The sequence below is a fragment of the Ovis canadensis genome, chromosome 18, assembly GCF_042477335.2.
Source record: "Ovis canadensis isolate MfBH-ARS-UI-01 breed Bighorn chromosome 18, ARS-UI_OviCan_v2, whole genome shotgun sequence".
In the NCBI taxonomy this organism is placed as follows: Eukaryota; Metazoa; Chordata; class Mammalia; order Artiodactyla; family Bovidae; genus Ovis; species Ovis canadensis.
In genome coordinates, this window is record NC_091262.1 from 71,460,778 (window position 1) to 71,487,398 (window position 26,621).

The 26,621-nt window shown below is 41.2% G+C and overlaps 2 protein-coding genes across 2 annotated transcripts; one reads left to right on the forward strand and one right to left on the reverse strand.

Moving 5' to 3' along the window:
• Positions 1-8,534, reverse strand: GON7 (GON7 subunit of KEOPS complex). Its single transcript, XM_069559520.1, has 2 exons — positions 8,264-8,534; positions 1-1,943 (listed from the first exon to the last, which is right to left on the reverse strand). The coding sequence occupies exons 1-2, from the start codon at positions 8,469-8,471 to the stop codon at positions 1,852-1,854; spliced, it is 300 nt and encodes a 99-aa protein (XP_069415621.1). The 5' UTR covers positions 8,472-8,534; the 3' UTR covers positions 1-1,851.
• On the forward strand, positions 8,146-26,165 carry UBR7 (ubiquitin protein ligase E3 component n-recognin 7). The gene is made up of 11 exons (XM_069559517.1): positions 8,146-8,875; positions 10,766-10,899; positions 11,493-11,553; positions 12,632-12,727; positions 13,903-13,956; positions 14,330-14,435; positions 16,576-16,784; positions 16,955-17,104; positions 17,620-17,782; positions 19,359-19,420; positions 23,920-26,165. Exons 1-11 carry the CDS (start codon positions 8,726-8,728, stop codon positions 24,010-24,012), a joined length of 1,278 nt encoding a protein of 425 aa, XP_069415618.1. The 5' UTR covers positions 8,146-8,725; the 3' UTR covers positions 24,013-26,165.
• The last annotated feature ends 456 nt before the right edge of the window (positions 26,166-26,621 follow it).

Below are 26,621 nucleotides of genomic sequence, written 5' to 3' on the forward strand. Positions count from 1 at the left end.
TATTTCTTCTTTATAAACATATTTACTAAACAAAGGAGATAAAATGTTCAGAAGCAAAGTTCAGGTATTACTTTAAAACTATGAACTATTGTAATTTCACAGGTTAAGGTTTTTTTTCTTTTTTAGTTTGGCTGCGCCGGGTCTTAGTTGCAGCACTCGGGATATTTAGTTGCAGCGTGTGCGATCTAGTTCCCTGACCAGGGATTGAAACCAGGCCCCATGCATTGGGAGCTTGGAGTCTTAACCACTGGATCACCAGGGAAGTCCCAAGTTTTTCTAAGGAATGTATAAAGATAAAAGATTATTGTAAATCAGTAACTGACCTGAAGTTCCAATAGCAGAGACATATCACAAACTAAACAAACAAGGTAATTTCTGACCATTTATAACTTCTTCTAGTTGGTATTGTTTTAATTACATAAGAGTACTTGGTAGAAGCCTGATATTTCAACTAAAACAATACTATAAACATATAAAAAGGTGTGTAAATTCAATTTCCTTAATACCATGTACTTTGTAAGCTACAGATTTCAGAATGTGTAGTTGTGAAAGTACTATGGTAATCTTTTAAAGGCTGTGTGTATAACCCAGCTCTGCCAGTAAGTTGTTAACTCAAGGAAAATATCTAAGATTCAATTCATCTCTGAGTAAATCATATAATCTATAAGATTACTTCCAACTCTAAAATTCTGTGACTGTTTGTGTTTCAATAGCTACCTGTTACTTGATTTGATTCCCTGTAGTTTAGCCATCAAAATGAATCAGGAAACATTTATATGTATAGTAAATGAAAAATATCTTAGTGCCTCTGACAAGCAGAAAAGGAATACATACACATACACATTTTAGGAATATATACATATATGTATTTAAAGGATCTGATAGTTCCTTGTTAAGCAAAATCAAAGTCTGACTACAGAATGACATGAAATATCTTAAGTTACAGTCAACACAGGTTGCTTACCTAAAGACTTATACCTGTGTTAACATAAACAGCGTATCACCAGCATAAAAGCACACCCCAATTTGACTCTCTTAAGGTACAAGTTAAACATCTATCTGTTGAGTGGTATCATCTCCAGAAGTCTGTATATTGAGTTCAGGTGTGGATTCAAGATTTTCTTGGGTCTCTCTCAAGGGCTCTCCTTCCCTTCAATATTTCTCACTATTCCCATTTTCCTTCTACGTACATGGAATTGCCGTTCTTAAATTTAAATTAACTAATAAATTTATTTGGCCGCACCAGGTCTTAGTTGTGGCATGTGCAGAATCTTCAGTCTTCATTTCGTCATGCTGGGTCTTTAGTTGTGGCATGCAAACTCTAGCTGCAGCGTGCAGGATCTAGTTCCCCGACCAGGGAAGGAACCTAGGCCCCCTGCTTTGGGAATGCAGAGTCTTAGCCACTTGACTACCAAGGAAGCACCTGCCATTTTTAAATTTAACACCTCATTTTCATCACTTGCTCATGTCAGTTCCTTGAAATGTTATTGTCCATAAACCTTGACATGTATTTTCATAACAGAAGCAGAAGCTAAAACATGTGGACACCACACAATTTAACCCAATGGGTATTTAAAAAGTATAAAGTAAGAATTCAGTTGCCAACTTACTGGATATCACATTATTAAATGTCTAATTTCCATGATCTGAAACTGACTTCTCACCCAAGAAAAGGGATTCATTTCTATGCATTTATGTCTTTCTTTGATGAACACAGAAAAGCTTCCTCTTTGACAAAACTGTCCCAGGGCAAAAAACAAACGCTTTCCAAATTAGAGCACAAGTTCCTTAAATGTCAGTGTGTGGTACAATAAAATATAGTAGCAGTCTTTTAAATTTCATAAAAGCTAGTTAAGATGGTTTTTGCCGTTTTGCAGATGGTCCATCTGAATTAGTTCTGTTATCAGTGTTATTTTCATCTTCTGAATCATCTTCATCATCACCTTTTAAAACAAATATTTGTTGTATGACAATATGTTCAGTCGTTGAAAGAAATATAGATAGCTAAAATGGTTGATAATTAGACCATTTCACTTCAGGGATTAATAAAACAATGCACATATCAAATCAGCAATATGTACAGTTAAAAAGACTGCAGGAATTATGATGCTTAAAACCTTTCCCATCTATCATTTTTCTTGGGAGATATAATTCATACACCATAAAATTCATTTTCAAAGTGTACAGATTATTGATTTAGATAGTCACTAGGTTATAAAACCATCACCACTAACTCTAAAATACATTTTATCTTCCAAGAAAGAAATCTCATACCAATTAGCAGTCACTTCCCCTTCCTGGGTCGGGAAGATCTGCTGAAGAAGGGTTAGGCTACCCACTCCAGTATTCCTGGGATTTCCTTGTGGCTCTGTTGGTAAAGAATCCACGTGCATTGCGGGAGACCTGGGTTCGATCCCTGGGTTGGGAAGATCCCCTGGAGAAGGGAAAGGGTACCCACTCCAGTATTCTGGCTTGGAGAATCCCATGGACTGTATAGTCCATGTGGTCCCAAAGAGTCAGACACAACTGAGTGACTTTCACTTTCACTTCCCATTCCCCTTAGCCCGTGGCGACCACTAATCTACTTTCCTCATTTAACTTATATGCAGAGTGTATCATGGGAAATGCTGGGCTGGATGAAGCATAAACTGGAATCAAGACTGCCGGGAGAAATATCAATGACCTCAGATATGCAGATGACACCACCCTTATAGCAGAAAGAGAAGAGGAACTAAAGAGCCTCTTGATGAAAGTGAAATAAGAGAGTGAAAAAGCTGGCTTAAAACTCAACATTCAAAAAATGAAGATCATGGCATCCAGTCCCATCACTCCATGACAAATAGATGAGGAAACAATGGAAAGTGAGACTTTAATTTCTTGGGCTCCAAAATCACTGCAGATGGTGACTTCAGCCATGAAATTAAAAGATGCTTGTTCCTTGGAAGGAAAGCTATGACAAACCTAGACAGCATATTAAAAAGCAGAGACATCACTTTGACAACAAAAGTCTATATAGTCAAAGCGATGGTTTTTTCAGTAGTCATGTATGGATATAAGAGTTATAAAGAAGCCTGAGTGTCAAAGAATTGATGCTTTTCAACTGTGGTGTTGGAGAAGACTCTTGAGAGTCCCTTGGCTTGCAAGGATATGAAACCAGTCAATCCTAAAGGAAATCAACCCTGAATATTCACTGGAAGGACTGATGCTAGGCTCCAATACTCTGGCCACCTGATGTGAAGAGCTGACTCACTGGAAAAGACCCTGATGCTGGGAAAGATTGAGTGGAGGAGGAGAAGGGGACAACAGAGGATGAGATGGTTGGATGGCATCATTGACTCAATGGACATGAATTTGACAAAACTCCAGGAGTTGGTGATGGACAGGGAGGCCTGGTGTGCTTTGGTCCAAGGAGTCGCAAAGAGTTGGACATGACTGAGCAACTGAACAACAACAAAAGTCTATTTTCTTACCCCTCAGTTTTGTCTGTTCTGGACATCTCATATAAATGAATCAAAATATATGGCCTTTTGTGTCTGCCTTCCTTCACTTATGCTTTCAAAGTTCATTTACATTGTATAGCATTTATCAGTACTTCATTCCCTTTTGTTGCTGAGGAATATTCTACCATATGGATACACATTTTGCATATCCACTCATAAGATGATGGATATTTGTGTTATTTCTACTTTTTAGCTATTATCAATAATGTGGCTATGAACACATGTGCATTTGTTTTTATGGAAACATGTTTCCAGCTGTCTTGGGAGAACTTGGAGTAGAACTTTAGGACTAGAACTGTTGGGTCGAATGATAATTTTACATTTAACTTTTCTGAGAACTACTGAAGTGTTTTCCAAAGAAGGCACCCCATTTTACGTTTCCAGCAGCAACGTATAAGGGCTCCAATTTCTTCACATCCTAGTCAAAACACATGTTACTGTTCTTTACAATTATAGCCTTCTTGGTGGGTATGACACGCTATGTCATTGTGGCTTTGATTTGCCTTTCTCTAAAAGCCAGTGATGTTCAGCATCTTTTCATGTGCTTACTGGCCATTTGTGTATCTTATTTGGTCAAGTTTTCCACACGCCTGGCAATTGGATTGTCTTTTTTGGTCATTATGATGATTTTTTTTTCAACTGAAGTATAACAGACCAACAACACTGTTAGTACCAGGTTTATAACACCATGACTCAGTATTCCTATACAGAAAAAATGATCACCATTTGTCATTTTAGTATTGCATTCTATCACTTTTGTAATATTTACATTTAAAAATTTTTTTACTTGTTAATTGAGATATGATTCATATAAGATGAAATTCATCATTTTAATTGCTATCATTTTTTTTTTCTGGGCTGCACCACAGGGCACGAGGGATCTTAGTTCCCCAATCAGGGATCAAACCCGTGCTTCCCGCAGTGGAAGCATATAGTCTTATCAGTGGAGCGCCAGGTAAGTCCCTCTACCATTTTCAACAAAGGAAATTCAAACTGAAACTCCTTGGGGACTTGATTAAACATACAAAAGCATGTCCTTATATATGAAGCTATTAATGACCCATTATTAGCAGAAAAAGTAGAAGTTATTTTTCCAGCAAGCCATTTTTTAAATGGCTCCATCTGTACCTGTCCTTATTCCAATGACAGTATTTTCAACGGTTTAGAGAGGATCTTTTGTAGCCAAGAACCAGGACTTCATGCTGATGGAAAACAATCTACTGTCTGAAATTCACATAATATTCTGAGTTGGTTCTATCATATTATCTGGCACTATCAAGATGTAAACAAGATGGAAAGAAAAGGAAAGTACAGTACAGTTTAAGCTCCTCTACAGAGGAGTTACACCTTCATGATCACAGCCTTGTCATGGTGAAGGGGCTTGTGTTATTCAATGAAGCTGCAAGCCATGCTGCGCAGTGCCACCCAAGATGGATGCGTCATAGTGAAGAATTCTGATAAAACATGGTCCACTGGAGAAGGAAATGCCAATCCACTCCAGTATTCCTGCCTAGAGAACCCCATGGACAATATGAAAAGGCAAAAAGATGACGCTAGAAGATGAGCCCCCAGGTTGGAAGGTGTCCAATATGCTACTGGGGAAGAGCAGAGGGCAATTACTAATAACCCCAGAAAAATTAAGCAGCTGGGGTAAAGCGGGAATGATGCTCAGTCATGGATGTGTCTGGTGGTGAAAGTAAAGTCTGATGTTGTAAAGAACAATATTGCATAGAAACCAAGAATGTTTGGAAGGTAAACTGGACACAGTCAAGAAGGAAATGATAGGAGTGAACATCAACATCTTAGGAATCGGTGAACTAAGATGGACAGGAATGGGCGAATTTAATTCAGATAACCATTTTATCTACTACAGTGGTCAAGAATCCTTTGGAAAGAAATGAAGTAGCCCTCATGGTCAACAAAAGAGTCTGAAATACAGTACTTGGGTGCAATCTCAAAAACGAAAGAATGATCTCGGTTCGTTTCCAAGGCAAACCAGTCAACATCACAGTAATCCAAGTCGATGTCTCAACCACTGATGCTGAAGAAACTAAAGTTAACTGGTTGTATGAAGACCTACAACTTCTAGAACTAATACCAAAAATGATGTCCTTTTCATCATAGGGGACTGGAATGCAAAAGCAGGAAGTCAAGAGATACCTGGAGAAACAGGTAAGTTTGGCCTTGGAGTACAAAATGAAGCAGGGCAAAGGTTAAGAGTATTGTCAAGAGAACACGCTGGTCGTAGCAAACACCTTTTTCCAATGACCCAAGAGACGCCTCTACACATGGACATCACTATCTGGTCAATACTGAAATCAGACTGATTATGTTCTTTGCAACTTAAGATGGAGAAGTTCCACATAGTCATGATCTGGAGCTGACTGTGGCTCATATCATGAACTCCTTATTATAAAATTCATGTTTAAATGGAAGAAAGTAGGGGAAAATCACTAGGCCATTCAAGTATGACCTAAATAAAATCCCTTATGATTATACAGTGGAGGTGACAAATAGATTCAGGGAATTAGATTTGCAGACAGAGTGCCTGAAGAACTATGGATGGAGGTTTGTAACACTGTGCAGTAGGCAGTGACCAAAACCAATCCAAAGTAAAAGAAATGCAAGAAGGTAAATTGGTTGTCCAAGGAGGCTTTACAAAGAGCTGAGGAAAGAAGAGAGGTGAAAAGCAAGGGAAAAAGAGAAAGATATACCCTTCTGAATGCAGAGTTCCAAAGAATATTAAGGAGAGATAAGAAGGCCTTCTTAATGAACAATGCAAAGAAACAGAAAATAATAGAATGGGAAAGACAGATCTCTTCAAGAAAATTGGAGACACCAAGGGAACATTTCATGCAAAGACAGGCATGATAAAAGGACAGAAATGGTAAGGACCTAACAGAAGCAGAAGAAATTAAGAGGTGGCAAGACTACACAGAAGAACTATACAAGAAGTCTTAATGACACGGATAACCACAATGGTGTGGTCACTCACCCAGAGCTGGATATCCTGGAGTCTGAAGTCAAGTGGACCTTAGGACTATGAACAAACCTAATGGAGGTGATAGAACTCCAGCTGAGCTATTTAGAATCTTAAAAGATGATGCTGTTTGATATGTCAGCAAATTTGGAAAACTCAGCAGCGGCCAGAGGACTGGAAAAGGTCAGTTTTTATTCCAATCCCCAAACCGTATGCAGGTCAAGAAACAACAGTTAGAACTAGGCAGGAAACAACAAACTTGTTCAAAATTGGGAAAGGAGTACATCAAAGCTGTATATTGTCACTCTGCTTATTCCAAGCTGGATGAAGCACAAGCTGAAATCAAGAGTGCCAGGAGAAGTATCAATAACATCAGATACACAGATAATACCACCTTAATGGCAGAAAGTGAAGAGCAACTAAAGAACCTCTTGATGAAGCGGAAAGAGGAGAGTGAAGAAGCTGGCTTAAAACTCAACATTCAAAGACAAAGAAGATGGCACCCGGTCCCATCACTTCATGACAAATAGAAGGGGAAAAAGTGGAAGCAGTGACAGATTTTATTTTCTTGGGCTCCAAAATCACTGCAGACAGTGACTGTAGCCACGAAATTAAAAGACACTTGATCCTTGGAAGGAAAGCTATGACAAACCTAGACAGTGTATTAAAAGCAGAGACATCACTCTGACGACAAAGGTCTGTATAGTCAAAGCTATGGTTTTTTCAGTAGTCATGTACAGATGTGAGAGTTGGTCCATAAAGAAGGCTGAGTGCTGAAGAATTGATGCTTTTGGACTGTGGTACTGGAGAAGACTCTTGAGGGTCCCTTGGAAGGCAAGGAGATGAAATGTTAATCCTAAAGGAAATCAACCCTGAATATTCATTGGATGGACTGATGCTGAAGCTGAAGCTCCAATAATTTGGCCACCTGAGGCAAAGAGCTGACTCACTGAAAAAGACTGATGCTAGGAAAGATTGAGGGCAGATGGAGAAAGGGGAGACAAAGGATGAGATGGCTGAATGGCACTGCAGTTTAAATGTACCTGAATTTGAGCAAGCTCTGGGAGACAGAGAAGGACAGAGGAGCCTGGTATGCTACAGTCCATGGAGTTGCAGAGTTGGACACAACTGAGCGACTGAACCTCAACAACAACAATAGGGGAAGTAAGCCCTGATTCCAATATTTAGTTCTTAGGTTCTTCAGCTCAGGGTATTCAAGACAAGACTTAAGAATACAGTTAAAATTTCCATTTCTGCTTTCAAACTGCACCTACCACACTGGGAAATGAAAGGAGTCCCTGACAGTGAAGCCTCGTTCATCTGAAATCTATTCCAATCTTCAGAACCTGTTCCTATTCTTTAATAGATGGCGGTCTTCCAAACATATTTGTAAGTTCACGCCTGGGAAAATTCCTTGCCATCCTTCTAAGCCCAGCTTAGAAGTCATGCTCTTTCTGAAGCCTTCTTGGGTTCTCTAGGTTTGCAATAGTTACAGAGAAGCCTAGGGTCATTCCTTCTACTCTTTAATAAGAATGTTTGTCTGTCTAACCTCCCACAGAGTTCCACAAGAACAGGAACTGAGTCGCATTCACGTCATTCTTTCTCCAGAGTTCAGCCCAGTGACTGGCACAGGGCCGTAGGCGTTCAGTACGTTTTTTGTGTGACATAAATGAAAAGAGAATCGTCAAAAGCAGTCCTGCTAAATGAGTCCAGGTACAGCCCAAATTTCTCCGGGCGCCCCTGCCCGCCCTCCTGTCGCTCGCTGAACCGTCTCAAAGCTCACCGTCCAAGGCCTCGTCGGGAGCCGCCGTCCCCCGGTCCTGTGCTTCCGGCTGTACCTGAGAGCCGAAGAGCTCAGTCACCAGCTCCCTCATCTGAGCCACACCGGACAACAAGCTCTGGAAAGGGTCGGTGACGCCCGGCGCCTCACAAGGCACCCGCAGCTGCTGTCGCTGCCCTTCCAGTCCGACGTACTCGCCCAACAGCTCCATAGCGACCGCTACGCTTCAGGAGCGCGCCACAGTGAGTCGCCACCGGAAACGGAAACCAGCCCGCCGCGGGCGCAGGCGCGGAGAAGGGAGAGGCCTGACTTCCGTTTGTCGGAAGTCGCTCCTCCCCCTTCCTTCGCTCCCTGTCTTTGGGATTGGTGTCTGGCACCGAGGCCCCGCCTCCTCCGGCCCCGCCCCTCGCGGACGCTTTTCCCGCCTCCGCCGGGGCCGGTCGGCGGTCCTGGTGACAGTTGAGGATGGCCGGAGCTGAGGAGCCAGCTGGGCGACAGTCGGAGTTGGAGCCCGTGGTATCGTTGGTCGATGTACTTGAGGAGGACGAGGAGCTGGAGAATGAGGCTTGCGCCGTCCTGGGCGGCAGTGACTCGGAGAAGTGCTCCTACTCGCAGGTGGGCGCGCGGCTCGGCCCTCGCCTCCGCTGAACCTCCCTTTCCCCACCGCCTTACCCTCTCTCTTCCCGCCGGCCGCGGCCGGCCCCCTGTGGTGGTCCAGCGCAGCTGTTGGTCGTAGGCTTCCCCATCCCAGGCCCAGGTGCCCTTTTACACTTAGTCTTCTGGGCCCCTTCTAACCTGTGGCCAGCAGGACGCCCCTCCTTTCTCGATTTTCCTCTGTCAGGCCCCCGACGTTTCTACGGTTTTGGCCCCAGAGCAGCTGCTCTTTCCTTCCTTCCTCGCCTCTTCTCTGTGCCCCGGCCGCTTTTCACCAAACCAACCCCGTGACCTTTCACATCCTGAGTATCTTTGTCCATACTTTTCCCATCCTCAGAGTATTTGCTGGGTACTAAACGGAAGAGTCAAATAATTAAAGGAGAGAGCTCTGGGTTTGAAAATCTCTCCGCGTAGGCTGGACTCCTGGACAGCTGGTTCCTCTGCAGTTTAGTTTGACAGGTGCTAGCTGGTTTTTTTTTTTTTTGGCGAGAGGAAGCAAGTACCACGTCTCTCTGCAGTCGGCCCTCCAGGGGCATAGACCGGAACCCGAACAGCTGGTGGCACTGGCAAAGGAAAGGAGGGGAGGAGAGATGGCATTCGGAAGATGGTGGGAACAAGGACTGGAGGGGGTGTGACGTAGTGTTTGGTGACTCATTCTATGTTTCTAGGTTCAAAAATGGAGAAAGGTGGGTAGAAGAAAACTAATGAGAGATGGTACTTGATAGGAAGAAGGTTATCTTCCAGGCAGGTGGAGTGGAACATTGCAGGATGGGGAGAGAGACATGGGGTCTTTACGTGGTGTGGCTTGAGATCACAATACCAGTTGTTATCAATGACCAGTTGAGTTTACACTGCAAAGTGGTTAGATTTTTTTTTTTTTAATACACCTGGCTTCAGAGGTATTTAATGTTGGCTGATATTTTAAAACCTTTGGTCGCCACTGGAACAACTTTTTCTCTGTTTGCCTTTTTTTAAAAAGCCTGTAAGTTATTTTTGAAACGTAGTTAGATTTTTAAAACAGACTTCCTTAAAAAATTTTTTTGTATTGTTGTAAAATATGTGGAAAAGTGCAGAAACCATGTATAAGTCTTGGGAAAGCAAAACTGAAAACACCTGCAGGTACATACCACACAGATCAAGAAATAGAACATTACCAGCATCACAGAAGCTTTCCTGGGACTCCCTTCTTCTCAGAAGATGGCAGCCATTATCAGGATTTGCTTTTCTCTCGACTTTTTATTTTGAAATGTTTAAAGTCTACAGTTAAAATGAAAAAATAATATTATGAACACCTGTGTACCTTCACATATATTCACTTTTTAATATTTTACCACATTTGTTTTATCTTTTACTTCTTCACTGTAATATACTTTGTTTTTGTTTCCTGAACCAGTTGAAAATAAATTTCAGACCATGACACTTCAACTCTAAATATGTCAGCATACATCTTAAAATCAAAGGGATTCATTTAATGCACTGGTTTTCTCTTTGGTGGAATCACAAGCATTTTCCAAAATTAAAGTATGATTATTCCTTACATAAGCTTACACACATTCTCCTGTATTTTCATGTGTTAAAATAGTTAAGCAGACCGGTTTATTCACAGCTGACTAAAAATGTTAACTTCTATCACTTTGAGAAAAAGTTATATGAAACGTGTATGAAACCTGCAACAGTGTTTTGGTATTCTATTGTATATGCTTTTTTATTAGTCTCAGTGGCTTTTACAGGAAGATCTTGACCCCAGATCATCTGATTTCAGTTATTTCTCAGATCATAGTGTGGGCATTAGGTTGCTCTGCCAGTGTTTCATCAGTTTCCGGTCTTTTTCCATTTTGGGGCTGTCTTTAGGGTTCAGTAAAGAGACAAGCACTGTATGCCTGCAGTACCTGCACTCCAGAGGGAGAAGAACCGGCAGGAATTTGCCTGGCTTGCAGTTACGAATGTCATGGAAGTCATAAACTATTTGAGCTGTACACGAAAAGGTAAACTGGTCAGAGATTGATGCTGGATGCTTTTCAAATGTTTAGATTCTTTTCCAGTTGCACTTTTTTTCTTAATCATGTTTTTGCATTCAAAGTAGTTGTGCCCTGGTAAAATTTAATGCAACTGTTTTATATAATGTGATCGGAAAGAACAGTTTTTCCAGGGGACCTTTTAAAATATAATTATGAGGCAAACTCAGACTACTCCTGCTATCCTTCCACTGTTTTATGTGTGTGTGTGAGATACAGATATTTGTCTTTATGCATGTTAATTTCTTGGAGAAGGAAATGGCAATCCACTCCAGTATTCTTATCTGGAGAATTCCATGGACAGGGGAGCCTGGTGGGCTACGGTCCGTGGGATCACAAAGAGTCAGACATGACTGGGCACACAGCACACACATGTTAATTTATAGAATTATTAAATCTTTTATTGTAATATGCTTGGGAAAATTGCGGATTGGATACATGAACAACAACCAAGTCCAATTTTTAGATCCTAGAAGCTAATTGAAAGGGAAGAGGCTATGATATGAATGTAGTCTTTAGACTTAGAAGAAAAATTAAAATTGGCTCTTCCTCCTTTCTTTCAGAAATTTTTGTTGTGATTGTGGAAACAGCAAGTTTAAAAATTTGGAATGCAAATTGTTTCCTGTAAGTAACCACAGTAAACGATAAATGCATAGAAAGTAGCTAAGATTTGTATTTGTCCTAGGGGATAAAACCAAGAATTTTCAAAAAGGAAGTTCTATGCTTCTTTGCCAATGGGCAAATCAATGTTAGACTGTACCCCAGTTTTTTATTTGTTGGAAAGCTAAGTAACCTGTTCAGAGCCTACCTATAGATTGTAATTAATATGAAAGGTTTTGGGGGTAGTGTTCTAAAGTGATTCAGGTTCAGTTGTGTTGATTGTGCTCATGCTCTAAGGCTTTTTAAAGAAAAGGGTATGACTTTTAAAACAATAAATAAAACTGGGCAATAATGAGCATGGGCTTTTGCAAAAGTTTTTCACTGCTTTTTGGATAATAAAGACTATCTTCTACAATAACTTAAGTGAAATACCAAAAATGAAACAGAAAATAAGGGACTTTACAGTGTGTGAAGTCGCTCAGTCGTATCCGACTCTTTGTGACCCCATGGACTATAGGCTTCTCCGTCCATGGGATTTTCCAGGCAAGAATACTGGAGTGGGATGCCATTTCCTTCTCCAGAGGATCTTACCCACACAGGGATTGAACCTGGGTCTCCCGCATTGTAAGCAGATGCTTTACCGTCTGAGCCACCAGGGAGGTCACTTTACAGTATTCAGTCCTAATTGCTAAAGTTGTCATGCTCTTTCCCTCCTTCAAAGATTATTTTTAGATAACTTCTTTGCCTACTTTTCAGCTCCTAGTAATTTGGGGGCTTTGACTATCATAGCTGGGCATTAAGAAATATTTTGAAATTCTAGACCAGTGTCAGCTTCCATAGGTTGATAGTTAATATTTATGATTCATTCTCCCCCGATTGGTACAAAGAAGGTATAGAAAATAAATTTTATTTTTCCCTTGTATCCTGGAGAAAGTATTACTTATAAAGTAATAAATTTTTTCCTTTGTACTTTGAAGACTAGCTTCCAGGGGAGGGAGGGGGTACAGATATTTAGTGCACAAATTTATTGAATGCATAAATTCCATGATGCATGAAATTATAAAGTTAGGCCATGTTTTATATTGAAATTAATATCTTTCAGGACAAAGCAAAAATAAATTCTGGCAATAAGTACAATGACAACTTTTTTGGATTGTACTGCATTTGCAAGAGACCTTACCCTGATCCTGAAGATGAGGTAAGAGATTTGGAGGTCAGCACCAGGACTGTGTCATCTCCAGCCTTCACTTCCCAGCCTCTTGTCATATTTGGCCCTTTAGCTGTTCAGCAGGGATTTGGGGATTGTGAAAGTATTCTAGATTTATCCCTTCTTATGACTCTGACCTGAAGCTACAAGTAGTACAGAGCCCAACTATTTTTCTCTTTCTTACATCATGAGAAATTCTGGACAGGACTTTATCAAGGCCAGAACTTTTTTCCTTCTCCCCTCTCTTTGCCTGTTTGCTCCTTTTCTCTGAATAATTTCCAGAAAATGACCTTCAACTTCTCGCATTCCTGCAGGGAAAGAAAATAGGGTGCACAAACTGGATTCTCTTGAAAACTTCAATTAGAGGTGTATGCAAAATTTTAAAAGAATTGTTGTTCTTCCTCATTCCTGTACCTTCTTACCTCCCAGACATAACCACTGTTAACACTTTTGGTGTATATATTTTTAGACCTTTTTCTGTGCACATATAAGTGAGTGAATGTGTGCTTTAATTTCTAGTTTCCTTTTCTTTTGACAAAGGCAAAATTCTGTAATTCACTGTGCAACTTGCTATGATTCATATTACCTCCCTGGGCCTGGGTTTATGTGTGAAATGAAAATATACTACTTATTCATAAAGTTTTGTGGGAATCAGATAGTAAGTAACTGATATGAAAGTTTTGATAATTACTCACAAAGTGCTTATCTCAGTGTAATCCTTTTATAACCCCAGTTCATGGGGAAAGAACTTCTTTGACCCTTTGAATTGCTGTTTCTCCCTGTCTCCTTGACTTTTTGCATGTGGTTAGTGACCCACTCCAGTGTTCTTGCCTGGAGAATCCCAGGGATGGTGGAGCCTGGTGGGCTGCTGTCTGTGGGGTCGCACAGAGTTGGACACGACTGAAGTGACTTAGCAGCAACAGCAGTGGCCTTACAGAATTGGTAGAGAATTATTTAATATCTGATTCTAATGTGTGCCAGATTTACTTTGAAATTCCAGAGTTCATTGTCAGTCAGTTCAGTCGCTAAGTCATGTCTGACTCTTTGCAACCCCATGGACTTCAGTACAGCGGGCTTCCCTGGAGAAGGGAATGGCTGTGTTCTCGTCTTGAGAACCCCATGAATTCACTGTAACCATTAACAAACAAATTGCTTTTCTATGTTAGATTCCAGATGAGATGATCCAGTGTATAGTCTGTGAAGATTGGTTCCATGGAAGGGTAAGGAGAGCTTTGACCTTTTAAACCCATTGTCTTTACAAAAAAGAAAAGATCTTGTCTTTTTTTTTTTTTTTTTTTTTTATTTATTTGGCTGAGTCTGATCTTAGTTGTGGCATATGGAATCTAGTTTCCTAATCAGGGACTGAACTGAAGCCCTTGGCATTGGAAACACAGAGTCTTAGCCACTGGGTCACCAGGGAAGTCCCAAAAAGATCTTGTCTTTTGGAATTAAATTATATTTCACATTATCACTGCTCTTCTAAAAAATACTACAGATATGATCAATGTACTGTTGCAATATTTTATAAAATAATGAACTTTTTGGACAACTTGGTGATCACAAGGAAAATAACTTGGTTTTCTGTGTTCATAGCATCTTGGCGCCATTCCTCCTGAGAGTGGGGATTTCCAAGAGATGGTGTGCCAGGCTTGTATGAAGCGCTGTTCTTTCTTGTGGGCTTATGCTGCACAGCTGGCAGGTAAGAGTCTCTGTGGAGTTGGCATGCCTCCAACCTGGGCCACAATACAAATCAGTACAATTTGTTCAGTATCTAAGTTTTAGCTACTATGTTTTTCACTGTGTACTTTTACTTTATTTTATGGGGGGAATGGCTAACAAACAATGCTGTGATAGTTTCAGGTAAACAGCAAAGGGACTCAGCCATGCATATACATGTGTCCATTCTTCCCCAAACTCTCCTCCCATCCAGGCTGCCACATAACGTTGGACAGAGTTCCATTTTTAAGAGACTCTGTGGTGTAGAAAAAAGTACAAGATCTGTTCCTTCTCCACAAGGTGCTTATAGATAGATTGGGAGACTGCCAAGAACCAATTTGTACTTAAATGGCATGATGCAGACTATGGATGAGACCAGAACTGGAGAAAATGGAGAAAGCAGTTTTTAAGGGGATTTTGGAAGATAACAGAACCCAAACAAGTTGTTCTTAAATATAAAACATGCTATTGGTCGAGGAGGAGGTGGTGACAGTTTGTCATCTAATGCTTTTACTATACTTAAGAAATTGACCCCAAACCACTAATTAGTAATGAATGTTCTTAAGTATGAAATATTTTCAGTTCAGTTCAGTCGCTCAGTCGTGTCCGACTCTTTGCGACCCCATGAATTGCAGCACGCCAGGCCTCCCTGTCCATCACCAACTCCCGGAGTTCACCCAGACTCAGGTCCATCGAGTCGTGATGCCATCCAGCCATCTCATCCTCGGTTGTCCCCTTCTCCTCCTGCCCCCAATCCCTGCCAGCATCAGAGTCTTTTCCAGTGAGTCAACTCTTCACATGAGGTGGCCAAAGTACTGAAATACTTTATTTTACTCTTAATGTTATATGTGTTCATTTTTTAAATGGTAGTAATTCATAGTATCTGTTCTGGCCTCATAATTTCTTGCCCTTCTCACCTTTAGCGAACACTTCACCATACAAACCTCGAGCAGCATCCTATGTTTTTGTTTTGTCTCCAAGTTCTTATGCTTGGTGTGTCCTCTTTCTGTTCATATGCTTTGTATGTGTGTTTTTTAAAAAAATATATTTATTTTTAATTGAAGGATAATTACTTTATAATTACTGTGTTGGTTTCTACCATACATCAGCACAAATCAACCTGTTCATATCCTTTTTAATTACGTCTCACTTTCGGCTGGACCTGAATCTTTTTCTCATTCACTGGATTTTCTTAACCCTTCCCCTCTGCCCCTTCTTCATTTCCTTCCCTGTCAGCAGATGGCCTCATTTCCTAATAAACTGAAAAGCCATCCTCCAGTGTGAGTTCCCTTGTCATTTCTCTGCTCTCTGTCATTTCTGTCTCTGCAAGCGTCCTTTCTAATTTCCTCCTTGCATAAAGAAACCTGTTGTTTTTGCAAAACTACCCTTCTCCTGTGTTTGCAGCTAAATCTCTTCCTATTGCCTCTTGCTTCTTTGGTGTCCCTGGGTCTTTAACATCTATAGTATTTTCCTTTCTCATTTACATATAAAATGTTTAAGGTAGTGATTGATATATTTTTTTTAGCTCTTTTTTCCAGATGGTTTTTTTTTTTCTGTTCTTGGTTCACATTTTGTTTTTTACTAGAGTGTAATTACTTGACAATGTTGTGTTAATTTCTGCTGTACAGTGAAGTGAATCAGCTCTGAGAGGCTCTACAATGTCTTGCACATGCATGCGTACTCAGTTGCCCAGACATGTCCAACTCTTCGTGACCCCACAGACTATAGCCTGCCAGGCTTTGTTCATGGGCTTTTCCAGGCAAGAATATTGGAGTGGGTTGCCAGTTCCTCCTCCAGGGCATCTTCCTGACCCAGGGATTGAATCTGCATCTCCTGCATCTCGTGCATTGGCAGATTCTCCACCACTGAGCCACATATATCCCTTCCCTCTTGAACCCACCCTTCCCACCAGTGATGGATATTTTTAAATTTTCTGTTATTTGACACTTTAGAATAGGCAGGCACAACCTAAAAAAGTGTTATTTCCTTTCTCATTATTCCAGAGATTAAGGTTAACTCTCTCCTTTTCCAGATTCTGAAGTATTTTTTAATCAAACTAAGTGATTTCATTGTCTCACTGGTGTGGATATGTGTGTGTATGTGTGTTTTCATTGAACCTACAGTAACCAAAGTAACTACTGAAGATGATGGGTTGGTGCTGAATGTTGATGGAGTAGGTGATCAAGAAGTTATCAAAACTGAAAATGGAGCTCATCAAGATAATGCCCTTGAAGAGGATGTTCCAGAACATGGAAAGGCTGTTGTGAAGGAAGTTAAAGCAGAGCAGACAAACGAACCGTGTACCAGTTCTAGTTCTGAATCTGATCTCCAGGTAACAAAATGAAATCTGAGCTGTAAAATAAAACTTAAGCAAAATTAATTCTGTAAGCTATGTAGCTTTGGATTTCAGTTGTACCTTTTGCCTAAAAGAAATCCTTTTACAAAATCTAAACTTTGAAAACGATGATAGTTTAAAATACACACTTCAAAACTTAATTTCAGAAAGCATTTCAGAATCAGCGTCTCAACACAGAATCACAGTCTGGCTGCAAACTTCAGGAGCTTAAAGTTAAGCAGTTTATAAAGAAAGACACTGCCACCTATTGGCCCCTGAACTGGCGTAGCAAGTTGTGTACCTGCAAAGATTGTATGGTAAGTACCAGATCATGTTCAACATTAAGTGTTTTGTGGACAGATGCCTAAAATAAGAACACCTGGAAAGTTTATTTATGAAATTGATATTAGAGTATAGGGAACGTAAGTTTTTTTTTTTTAATGTTAATCAAATTTATGAATTAGTGTTTGCAGTCTGAATGTTTATGGAAGCAATTAAGAACGATGCAATACTTCTTATTTACTTATCTTCATTTCAGTGGAAAATAGCTTTTCTATATCATAGAATTACTTGGAAACACAAATTTCTTGAAAGTTACAGTAAGTTGGTTTTTAAATAAAAATCTCTTAGATTATGCAGTATCCACTGGAAGTTGGGAGATTTCTAAGAGAAATTTGGGCAGAAAGAATAAATCCTTCAAGCAACTCTGCTGAAAGGCTGGGGTTTTTCTGAATATTAGAAAACTTAAACAAATTTTTGGTGATTCTCATGAGATCGACTTTCTGAGAATGACATACAGTTCTAATGGGGAAACTGGTTTTATTTTTTAAAGAAAATGTATGGCGATCTAGATGTCCTGTTCCTGACAGATGAGTATGACACAGTTCTGGCTTATGAAAACAAAGGCAAGGTTGACCAGGCAACTGACAGGAGAGACCCTCTAATGGACACCCTTAATAGCATGAACAGAGTCCAGCAAGTGGAACTTATTTGTGGTAAATATTGTTTGTGAAAATTCATAAAGTTCATGAAGTTTCCTTCACCATTAAAAAATTATATAGAAGGAGAACAACTAAAAATGGTTTAAATTTGGAATTGTATAGTCACCCTCACTTAATACTTGCTTGATTGTAACATTGCTGAGTATTTAGCTACCATTTCCATTGAGTCAGGGTTAAATGCTAGAATAATTGCATGCTTGAGAAACCATAACATGCTGTTTTGATTAAGGGTAGATGTGTAAGTATAGAATAAGAAGAAATCAATTTCTTTTTCCATTCATTGAAACAATTTTCATTGAACATTACATGCCATCTTTTTGACAGTTGTTGAGATGCTTCAGTGGTTCACAGGAAACCCACTAGAGGGGAAAATATTCCCAAACCCTTAATTGTAGGCTTTTACATTTTTTCCCCCAGCATGCCCAACTTATTTTTGTGATTTCTGTCCTGGACAGTTTCTACTCGGATGCCACCACTTTTGTACCCCTTTTTTGACAATGGTTATTTCTGTCTTGCGCATGTAACTATTTGATTAATTTCCTTTTGCTGTTATTAGACTAAAAGCTTTTTGGGGATAGAGTATATAACTTGAGGGATATAACCCTCAAGTTTCCATGTATATAATACAAATTGTTAAGTGAGATGAATTTTAAAACTTAATGTTTGACAAGTCCAAGATACTTTAGCACTAGAATTACAGATGGGAAACCTTTTAAAAAATTCTCAGCTGTAGCAACAGATTTTATTTTCTTGGGCTCCAGAATCACTGCAGACAGTGTCTGTGGCCACAGAATTAAAAGGCGCTTGCTCCTTGGCAGAAAAGCTATGACAGATCTAGACAGCATATTTCAAAGTGGAGGCTTTACTTTGCTGACAAAGGCCCATATAGTCAAAGCTATGGTTTTTCCAGTAGTCATGTATGAATGTGAGAGTTAGACCATAAAGCAGGCTGAGTGCTAAAGAATTGATGCTTTCGAATCATCGTGCTGGAGAAGACTTGAGAATCCCTTGGACTGTGAGGAGATCAACTAGTCAATCCTAAAGGAAATCAACCCTGAATATTCATTGGGAGGACTGATGCTGAAGCTGAAGCTCCAGTACTTTGGCCAGCTGATGCAAAGAGCCAACTCATTGGAAAAGACCCTGATGCTGGGAAAGATTGAGGGCAAGAGGAGAGGGGGCAACAGAGGATGAGATGGTTGAATGGCATCACTGACTCAATGGACATGAGTTTGATCAAGCTTCAGAAGATAGTGAAGGACAGGGAAGCCTGCCATGCTGTAGTTCATGGGGTTGCAAAGGGTTGGATAAGCCATAGTGACTAAACAACAGTCTTTTTGGGAGTGGGAGTATCTGTTCCTCGCGGGTTTATTTAATGAAAAAGGGTTCCCAGATGTCAAAGTGAGGGAATTGGGGAGAAATTGAGAACAAATTTCTATGCAAATTTCACTTGAAAAAAAATAGATAAACTATTAAAATACTCAAATATTAATGGTCAGGGAATCTTTTGTTCCTAAATGCAAATGGATTGTCTGAAGTCTGTGTCCTTTGCTTTGTTGTTTTGATTTAGAATACAATGACTTGAAGACTGAACTTAAAGACTATCTCAAGAGATTTGCTGATGAAGGCACAGTAAGTAGAGTTAACGAATTTTAATCATAGCCCTGTATGTTTTGAATAAAGTTTCTTTTTTTTTTTTGAAGTGCAGTTGATTTACAGTTTTATGTTACTTTCAAGTGTACAGCATAATAATTCAATATTTTTATAGGTTATACTCCTTTTAAAATCATTATAAAATATTAGCTATATTCCCTTGGTGTGTGTGTTTGTGTGTATATACATACAGTATCTTTTTTAGCCGTTCATCTCTTGATGGACACTTAAGTTGCTTCCATATCTTGGTTATTATAAGGAATGCTGCTCTGAACATTGGGGTGCATGTATCTTTTTGAATTAGTGTTTTTGTTTTCTTTGTATATATACCTGTGTGCTGTGCTGTGCTGAGTTGCTCAGTCGTGTCCAACTCTTTGAGACCCCATGGACTGTAGCTGGCCAGGCTCCTCTGTCCCTGGGGATTCTCCAGGCAAGAATACCGGAGAGGGTTGCCATGCCCTCCTCCAGGGCATCTTCCCAACCCAGGTATTAAACCCAGGTCTTCCGCATTGCAGGCAGATTCTTTACTGTCCTGGATATATACCTAGAAGTAATTAACTGGATCATATGGTGGTTCTGTTTCTGTTTTTGAGGGGCCTTCATACTATTTTCCATATTTCATTTTCTCTGATGAAAAAGTTGACTGAGAGTGTAGTACAGGTAGAGGGAAGGGAGATGAATAGTAGCGAAACACCACCAGACTAGCCACGTTAGGAGTCCTGCCCAAGCCTCCAGATGAGGGATGGAATAGTCACCCAGGATCTTGAGAGAGCAGTGGTAGCTTAGGAGGGGCCATTGGATTGGCCATACTGATTCTCCCAGTCCTGATCATCCAGCAGGATTTCTTGGAGGAGGAAGCAAAAATGACCAGTCAGGAAAAAAATTTAAGCCAGACCTCTTTTCTGTGATTTGGGGTTCTATAGTTTAGAATAAAACAACTTGATAATTGGGGGCTAAAATATTTGTCTTGCTGGTTAGGACAGCCTAACAACTTTGAAGAGTGACACTAACTCTATAATGTGTAATCTTTTTTTTTTTAAATTCATTTATTTATTGATTTGGTTCTGTCAGTCTGAGTTGTACTTTTGTCTAGTTTCAGCACATGGGTTTAGATGCCCACCTGGGCATGTGGATCTAGTTCCTTGACCAGGGATCAAACCCACATACCCTGCATTGGAAGGTGAATTCTTAACCACTGGACCAGTAGGGGAGTCCCTACAGTGTCTAATCTTGTAAAATAGTTCTCCAGATGAATTTTCAAATACTTCCTAGCTCTTTACTACTCATATGTGTTTATGATGGAATTTTTTTCTAAAATACTTTTCTGTCTTCAAAAGGGAGATACAAAATAAAACTTAACTTTTCTCTTCATGGCCTATAGCTGTCCTTCTGGACAGTAAATGTTCTGCTCTGCTACCGCCAGACAGACTAACGAAGTCAGACCTGGATCTGGCAGACACTTAGGACATGCCCTGAGACTTGCTTTCTTGGGAGAAGTCTTTGCAGGCCGAGCGCTTTCTCATCACTGTGGGAAGGACTTGTAGCTGCCTGGATAGCTGGCACTGCTGCCTTGTGGCAGAATGAATTGTGGAGTCTGAGGGTAAAGAACCTTCTGAAATGGTTTGCTCATTTTTAGAGAATGTTCCTCGTTGTCACTGTTTATGTCCTTTTGTTTCCCAGCAGCTCTTAACTGTCAGTTATTCTCATTTCTGTTGCAGAGGCTGTCCTCTGCTTAATGCGGCCTCCGCCTTCTCTCATCGGCACTGCAAGCGTCCACGGGTGTAACTGTTTTAAGCTCTGCACTGTTAGTGGCCGTTCCAGGTCTCCCAGCTGTGTCAGTCAGCAGTGTCAGAGCGTGCACTTGTGCTTCTCCTTCTGTGTAGTGTGTGGTTGCTGTGCTCATTATTGATTTTGTTTCACACACACTTAAAATTACACACAAGAAAAAAGTAGGTGTGGTGTCTTTTGCTTTTCACATTTGAAACAACTTTATCCAGAGTATTCACACGTGTCTTCAACATACGGATCTTTGTTATCACTGGAGCCATTCTTAATGAGTCTGAGGTAATTTTTAAATCCTATGTGATGATTTGAAAGACAGAAAAATTCTTTATTGTTTGTTTTCAATATTACTAACTAGATCTTTACAAACACCTTAAGTTGTCATAAAGCTTGTCTGCTTTGGTTGTGTTTGTCCATAATATGGTATATTTTTTGTTTGTTTCCTCTTTTTTCTTTTTCATAATAAGGTCTAGATATTGTCAAATAATGGCCTGCCCTTTATTTAATGTTTGTGTCTGACTTAAAAAAGAAATTTAGAAACTACACATTTTCTGAGACAAACCAATAAAATGATTTTATTATTGGACCCAAGTATTTTTAGGGCTTCGCCAGTGGCTCAGCAGTAAAGAACTGGCCTGCCAATATAGGAGATGTAGGTTCTATCCTTGGGTCAGGAAGATCCTCTGGAGAAGGAAATGGCAACCCACTCTGGTATTCTTGCCTGGAGAATCCCATGGACAGAGGAGCCTGGCAGTACACAGTCCATGGTGTCGCAGAAGAGTTGGACACAACTTAGTGACTTAATTAACATATTCTTTAACATTTCTACTGTTTCTGTTGGCTGTGACCATTTGAGGAGGTCTGGAAACTAAAAATGACACAGTCTATAGTTTGTGGGCTCTTAAGTCTCCTCCTACTGTATGCTTGCCAGAGAAATGGTTTCCTTGCCTTGCCTTTCAGTGTTTAATATCTGTGATCCAAGCGAGGGACAGAGGCTTCACGTTGGAACTCCCTAGCATCCTACCTGTTAGCGTTTGTAAGTGGACATTGCCAAGCCCAGCAGCTCAGCACTCTGAGCCGCGGTGACCTCAGTGTGTGTTGGCCATCTCCATCCTGAGTCTGTGAGGGCTTCTCATTCCCGCTGGTTGACCTCCAGCTTATTCTCAGTGCCTGTGAGGCCGGCGTCAGCTACCAGTCTGGGAGAATACTGACAAAATGTGAACTTCTTTCAAGGATTAGTCAGTATCTTACCCCAGTGAGTTATTCAGGTTGGCTTTGCCTCTTGGGGATGTTTGTACTCTCACTCCTGGGGAGAGGAGAAGGAAGTTTTCACTTTACACACAAGTATTTGTCTTCTCTTTTCCTTCTCTTTCTCCTCCTTGGTCCCTGCATTCCAGTGCTTGCTTTTTCTCTTTCCCTCTCCATACTCCACCTTTATTTCCTCATGATAATAAGAATGTTACAAAATTAAAAATCATGTTGGTAACAGTGTGCTGCCTTTGTAATTACACATCTCATCAGGGCTTCCCTGGCGTCCAGCGGTCTGAAAGCAGGAGACACGGGTCCATCCCTGGTCCATCCCTGGTCAGTCGAGGAACTAGGATCCTGGTCAATAAATAAGTAATAAAAAGCAAGACCCACAGCAACAAACCTGTCAATTGTGGCACAGACTCCCTCTTGGAGTAAGCAGGAACTCCTTCCGGGTCATCCTGGTTTACTTTTTAAATCCATATTCCCCCTTATTTCCTTAGTTTTAATGTTCTATTTTGCTGATAATCATAAACACTTTTGTGTGATGTTCTAATCCTTTTTCCAGTAAAATTCAAGATAAATTTCTCATTGTATAACATGGATATTCCATTGACTTGAAAGTACTGCTTCCATAGTTTTTGCCAATTATTTTTCTGTTTATATAGCAAATGTCTTTAATTTTGGACTCCTCCTTTTTTTTTTTTTTCTTTAGTATAGAGGAGAGAGCACAAGTGTCAAAAAAGCCATCTTTGTTTGCTGGGGTGCTTGTGCAGAACTGAGGGACATTCCCAGGACAGCCGTGTCTCGAGGGAGCACAGTGTCCTCAGGAGACCTCGGGGCCTCAGTGTTCATGCTGGTTCTGTCACTTCTCTTTTCAGCTGACAGTGTTCATAGAGAGCCTACTCTGCCAGGCAGGGCTTTCACAGGCATTACATCTCATCTGCTCTTCAAATGGTCCTGTTAGATGGGTACTGCTTTCATCTCTCCCTTTAAAAAAAAAATTTATGTATTTGGCTGCATTGGATCTCAGTTGCATTATGCAGGATCTTTCCTTGCTGTGCACAAGCTCTCTAGCTGTGGTGTTCGGGCCTAGTGCTGGGCAGTATGTGGAGTCTTAGTTCCTCGGCCAGGGATTGAACCCACTCCCCTGCACTGCAAGACAGATCCCTAACCTACTGGACCACATGGAAGTCCCCCTTTTGTCTCATTTCAATGAGGAACCCAAAGGTGGTGGTGGACCGCACACTCGGCACCAGTGTGCTGTGTGCCTACTATGAGACCCTGACCCAGCCAGTCTGAGCCTGGGTGAGCGCGTCTGTGCAGCAGAGCTAGGATAACTAGGCACTGAAATAACCCTCGTCACCGATGTTGCTGGACTTGGCTGTGACTGTTACAGCCGTTCTGTGATGTGGCTGCCTTTCCTGATCTTTGCTTTCTACCCACAGGTGGTTAAGAGAGAGGACATCCAGCAGTTCTTTGAAGAATTTCAGTCAAAAAAGAGAAGAAGAGTGGACGGGATGCAGTATTATTGCAGCTAGAGAGGAGTGCGGCGCCTTCTATCCAGGCGGGCGAAGACCCACTTCCTGTTCCAGGAATAAAAGAGGCCGCCTCCTCCAGCCTTGAGCTTCCTTCACTCTTTTTAACGACAGTAGCCACAATGTTTATGCTGATTTCACAACCAGCATTCTTCTTTCTGACTCAGCTAAATGCAACTCATTCCACAGACTTGAGCTCCCCTACCCCACCCCAGTCTAGCCAGGGTTATTTGTTCAGAACTTTCAAGAAGTTTGATTTGGTTTTGAAAAAGTAAACTTGTCTTTTTTTACCCCCCCTAATGATTTGTTCTTTTAACTCCCAAGTGTGTCTACTCTGCCACAGCCTCTGTCTTCCAGGACTTGCTTTGAGGAGCATTGCAGAAGCCCTCCTGTCAGCTCCACAGGCCCCCTCACCCCTCGGATCGTGGTGCCTTGGGTCAAAGCTTCCTCAAGCCTGGTCTGCTCCCCTCCCTTGTCCCTGTTTCCTGAGGTTTGGTCATGGCCTAGAAGGGACCTCAGAGCTTGCTTCATCTAGGCTGACCCTCCGGAGTTAGCCAGGACTGCAGCTTTTTGGTCTAGATGTGTGTCACAGACAAGAAGGTTGGCTGATGGCAGGATTGAGGAAGCCTACCTTTGTTACAAATTTTACTAATAAATTTAAAGTGGAAATGTCATTCACAAATCTACTGACACTAGAATATTAGAATTTCAGTACTGTAGTGCTCACAGGGCTTCCTGGAGAAAATCTGCCATTATATCAAGACTAGTCCCTCTCTGCTGCCTAGAAAATAGACCGGGTACTACCCTGTGAAATCTTGGTGGTTTACAAAGTCCTCCGAGTTTCTTTATATTATCAGGGATATTCATAAGCATATATTAAGAATAGACCTATTTTGATATTGTTCTGTTAAGAAAATGTTACTAGAAGCCCAGTAAATTATTTCCCCCTTAAATCTGTGCTGAAGAAAAAACATACTGGCTTAGCCTACTTGTAAGGAGCTGGGCCAGTGAGTGCCCTGTTTTGGGAGAGGCAGACTGGAGGAGATCCCAGACAAGGCCCCAGGCCGCGCAGATAATGAGCTTTAAGTAAAGAATAGTCCCTAATGTCAGTCCGCAGCTGAGTCCCTAATAAGTGTGAGGTCTTTTGAAGAACCTCATGGGGTATTGTACAAAAGCCCATATTTGAGGGGATGTCCTTTCAGTTGGTTTGAAGTGTCTTTAAAGCCCCTCAGTCTGTGTGGAAAACACCTTTCAAAAAACAAGAGCCCTCAGCTGCTCTCTCCCTCTGGAGGAGCATGGTCTTTCCTGATGGTAGACAACACACTTCGAGGTGTGTGACTATAAGCATTTGAGGCTTTGGGGCCACAAGTGTATATTAATATTTTTCGTGTGTCCAGCAGTCATAAGTACCCACCGATCCCTCAGTATGGTGAACTCGGCCTACAGAAGGCAAAGGCCTTCAAGAAATAGTACAGTTCATGTTTTTCTGCCTCAGACCTCCTTATTCCAGATCCCCAGGAAGAGTGATGTGTGGAGCGGGAAGATCTTGCGGCCACAGGAGAGGCGTGTGTGCTCTGAGCTGGCCTTGTGGAAGGCTGAAGTGGCCAGGGCCAGAGCTCCGGGCATCTCCAAGAGGGCCGCCACCCCCAGCTTGGGAGCTCTCTGTTCCAAGCCTGAGGATTTTTGAACCCCTCTCTGCAAGGTGATACTAGTTGTATACCATTATGGCCTGAAAGGCTCTATCATCTCAGGCATATGATTTAACCACCAGAAAGTTCCTTCCTTCTTATGACTGGTCAGGACCAAGTCTCAGCATCCCTGTGCAGCACAAGCAAACCCCCAGTGCTGAAGGGCTTGTTTTAGGAAAGGTACTGTTCCTCTCACGTTAACCAGAAAACCTCTTTTTTTTTTAAACTTGTTGTTCACAACTAGTTTTCTTATTGACTGTATTGGACCGTCTCTTCTTGTAGAGACTGATTTTGGCCAACATGTGGCAGTTGATATTAATGCATGTTTTATGCAAAATGAGAATACGATATTACTTTCAAGGAGTTCTGGCATTGTATGTGCGTTTTTGTAGAATTGTTACTGGACTTATAATTACATACTTAACTCTAATCAGGTTTCTGTAAAAATTTAAATAAATCAATTCAAAATAGTGGCTTTTCAGATGGTTTCTCGTCACATTTAAATGTATACGGCCTCCATTTGCAGATGCAGGAACCATGTGAGTCCACTGCGGCAGCTCCATCCGCCCTGGGGCCTGCTCCAGCAGAGGGGCTGGCTCCAGTCTCCCCAGTACGATGTGGCCTGATCCCAGGACACCCCCCCCCCCCCCCCCAGATCTCAGGTCTTGCCAGCAGAGCTCCTTCACACACGGGTGCACACGCATATACACACCCTGCTTTACAACACCTCTGAGGAGTGTGCACACACATGCACAGCTTTGCAACACCTCCGAGGAACACACACACACAAACTTGGCTTTACAACACCTCTGAGGAACACACATACACACACCCCACTTTATAACACCTCCGAGGAGAGAGGGTCCATAATTTCCTAGGTGAACAGAGAACAAAGAGATGGGTGAGGGTTGTGAATCGCAGTGT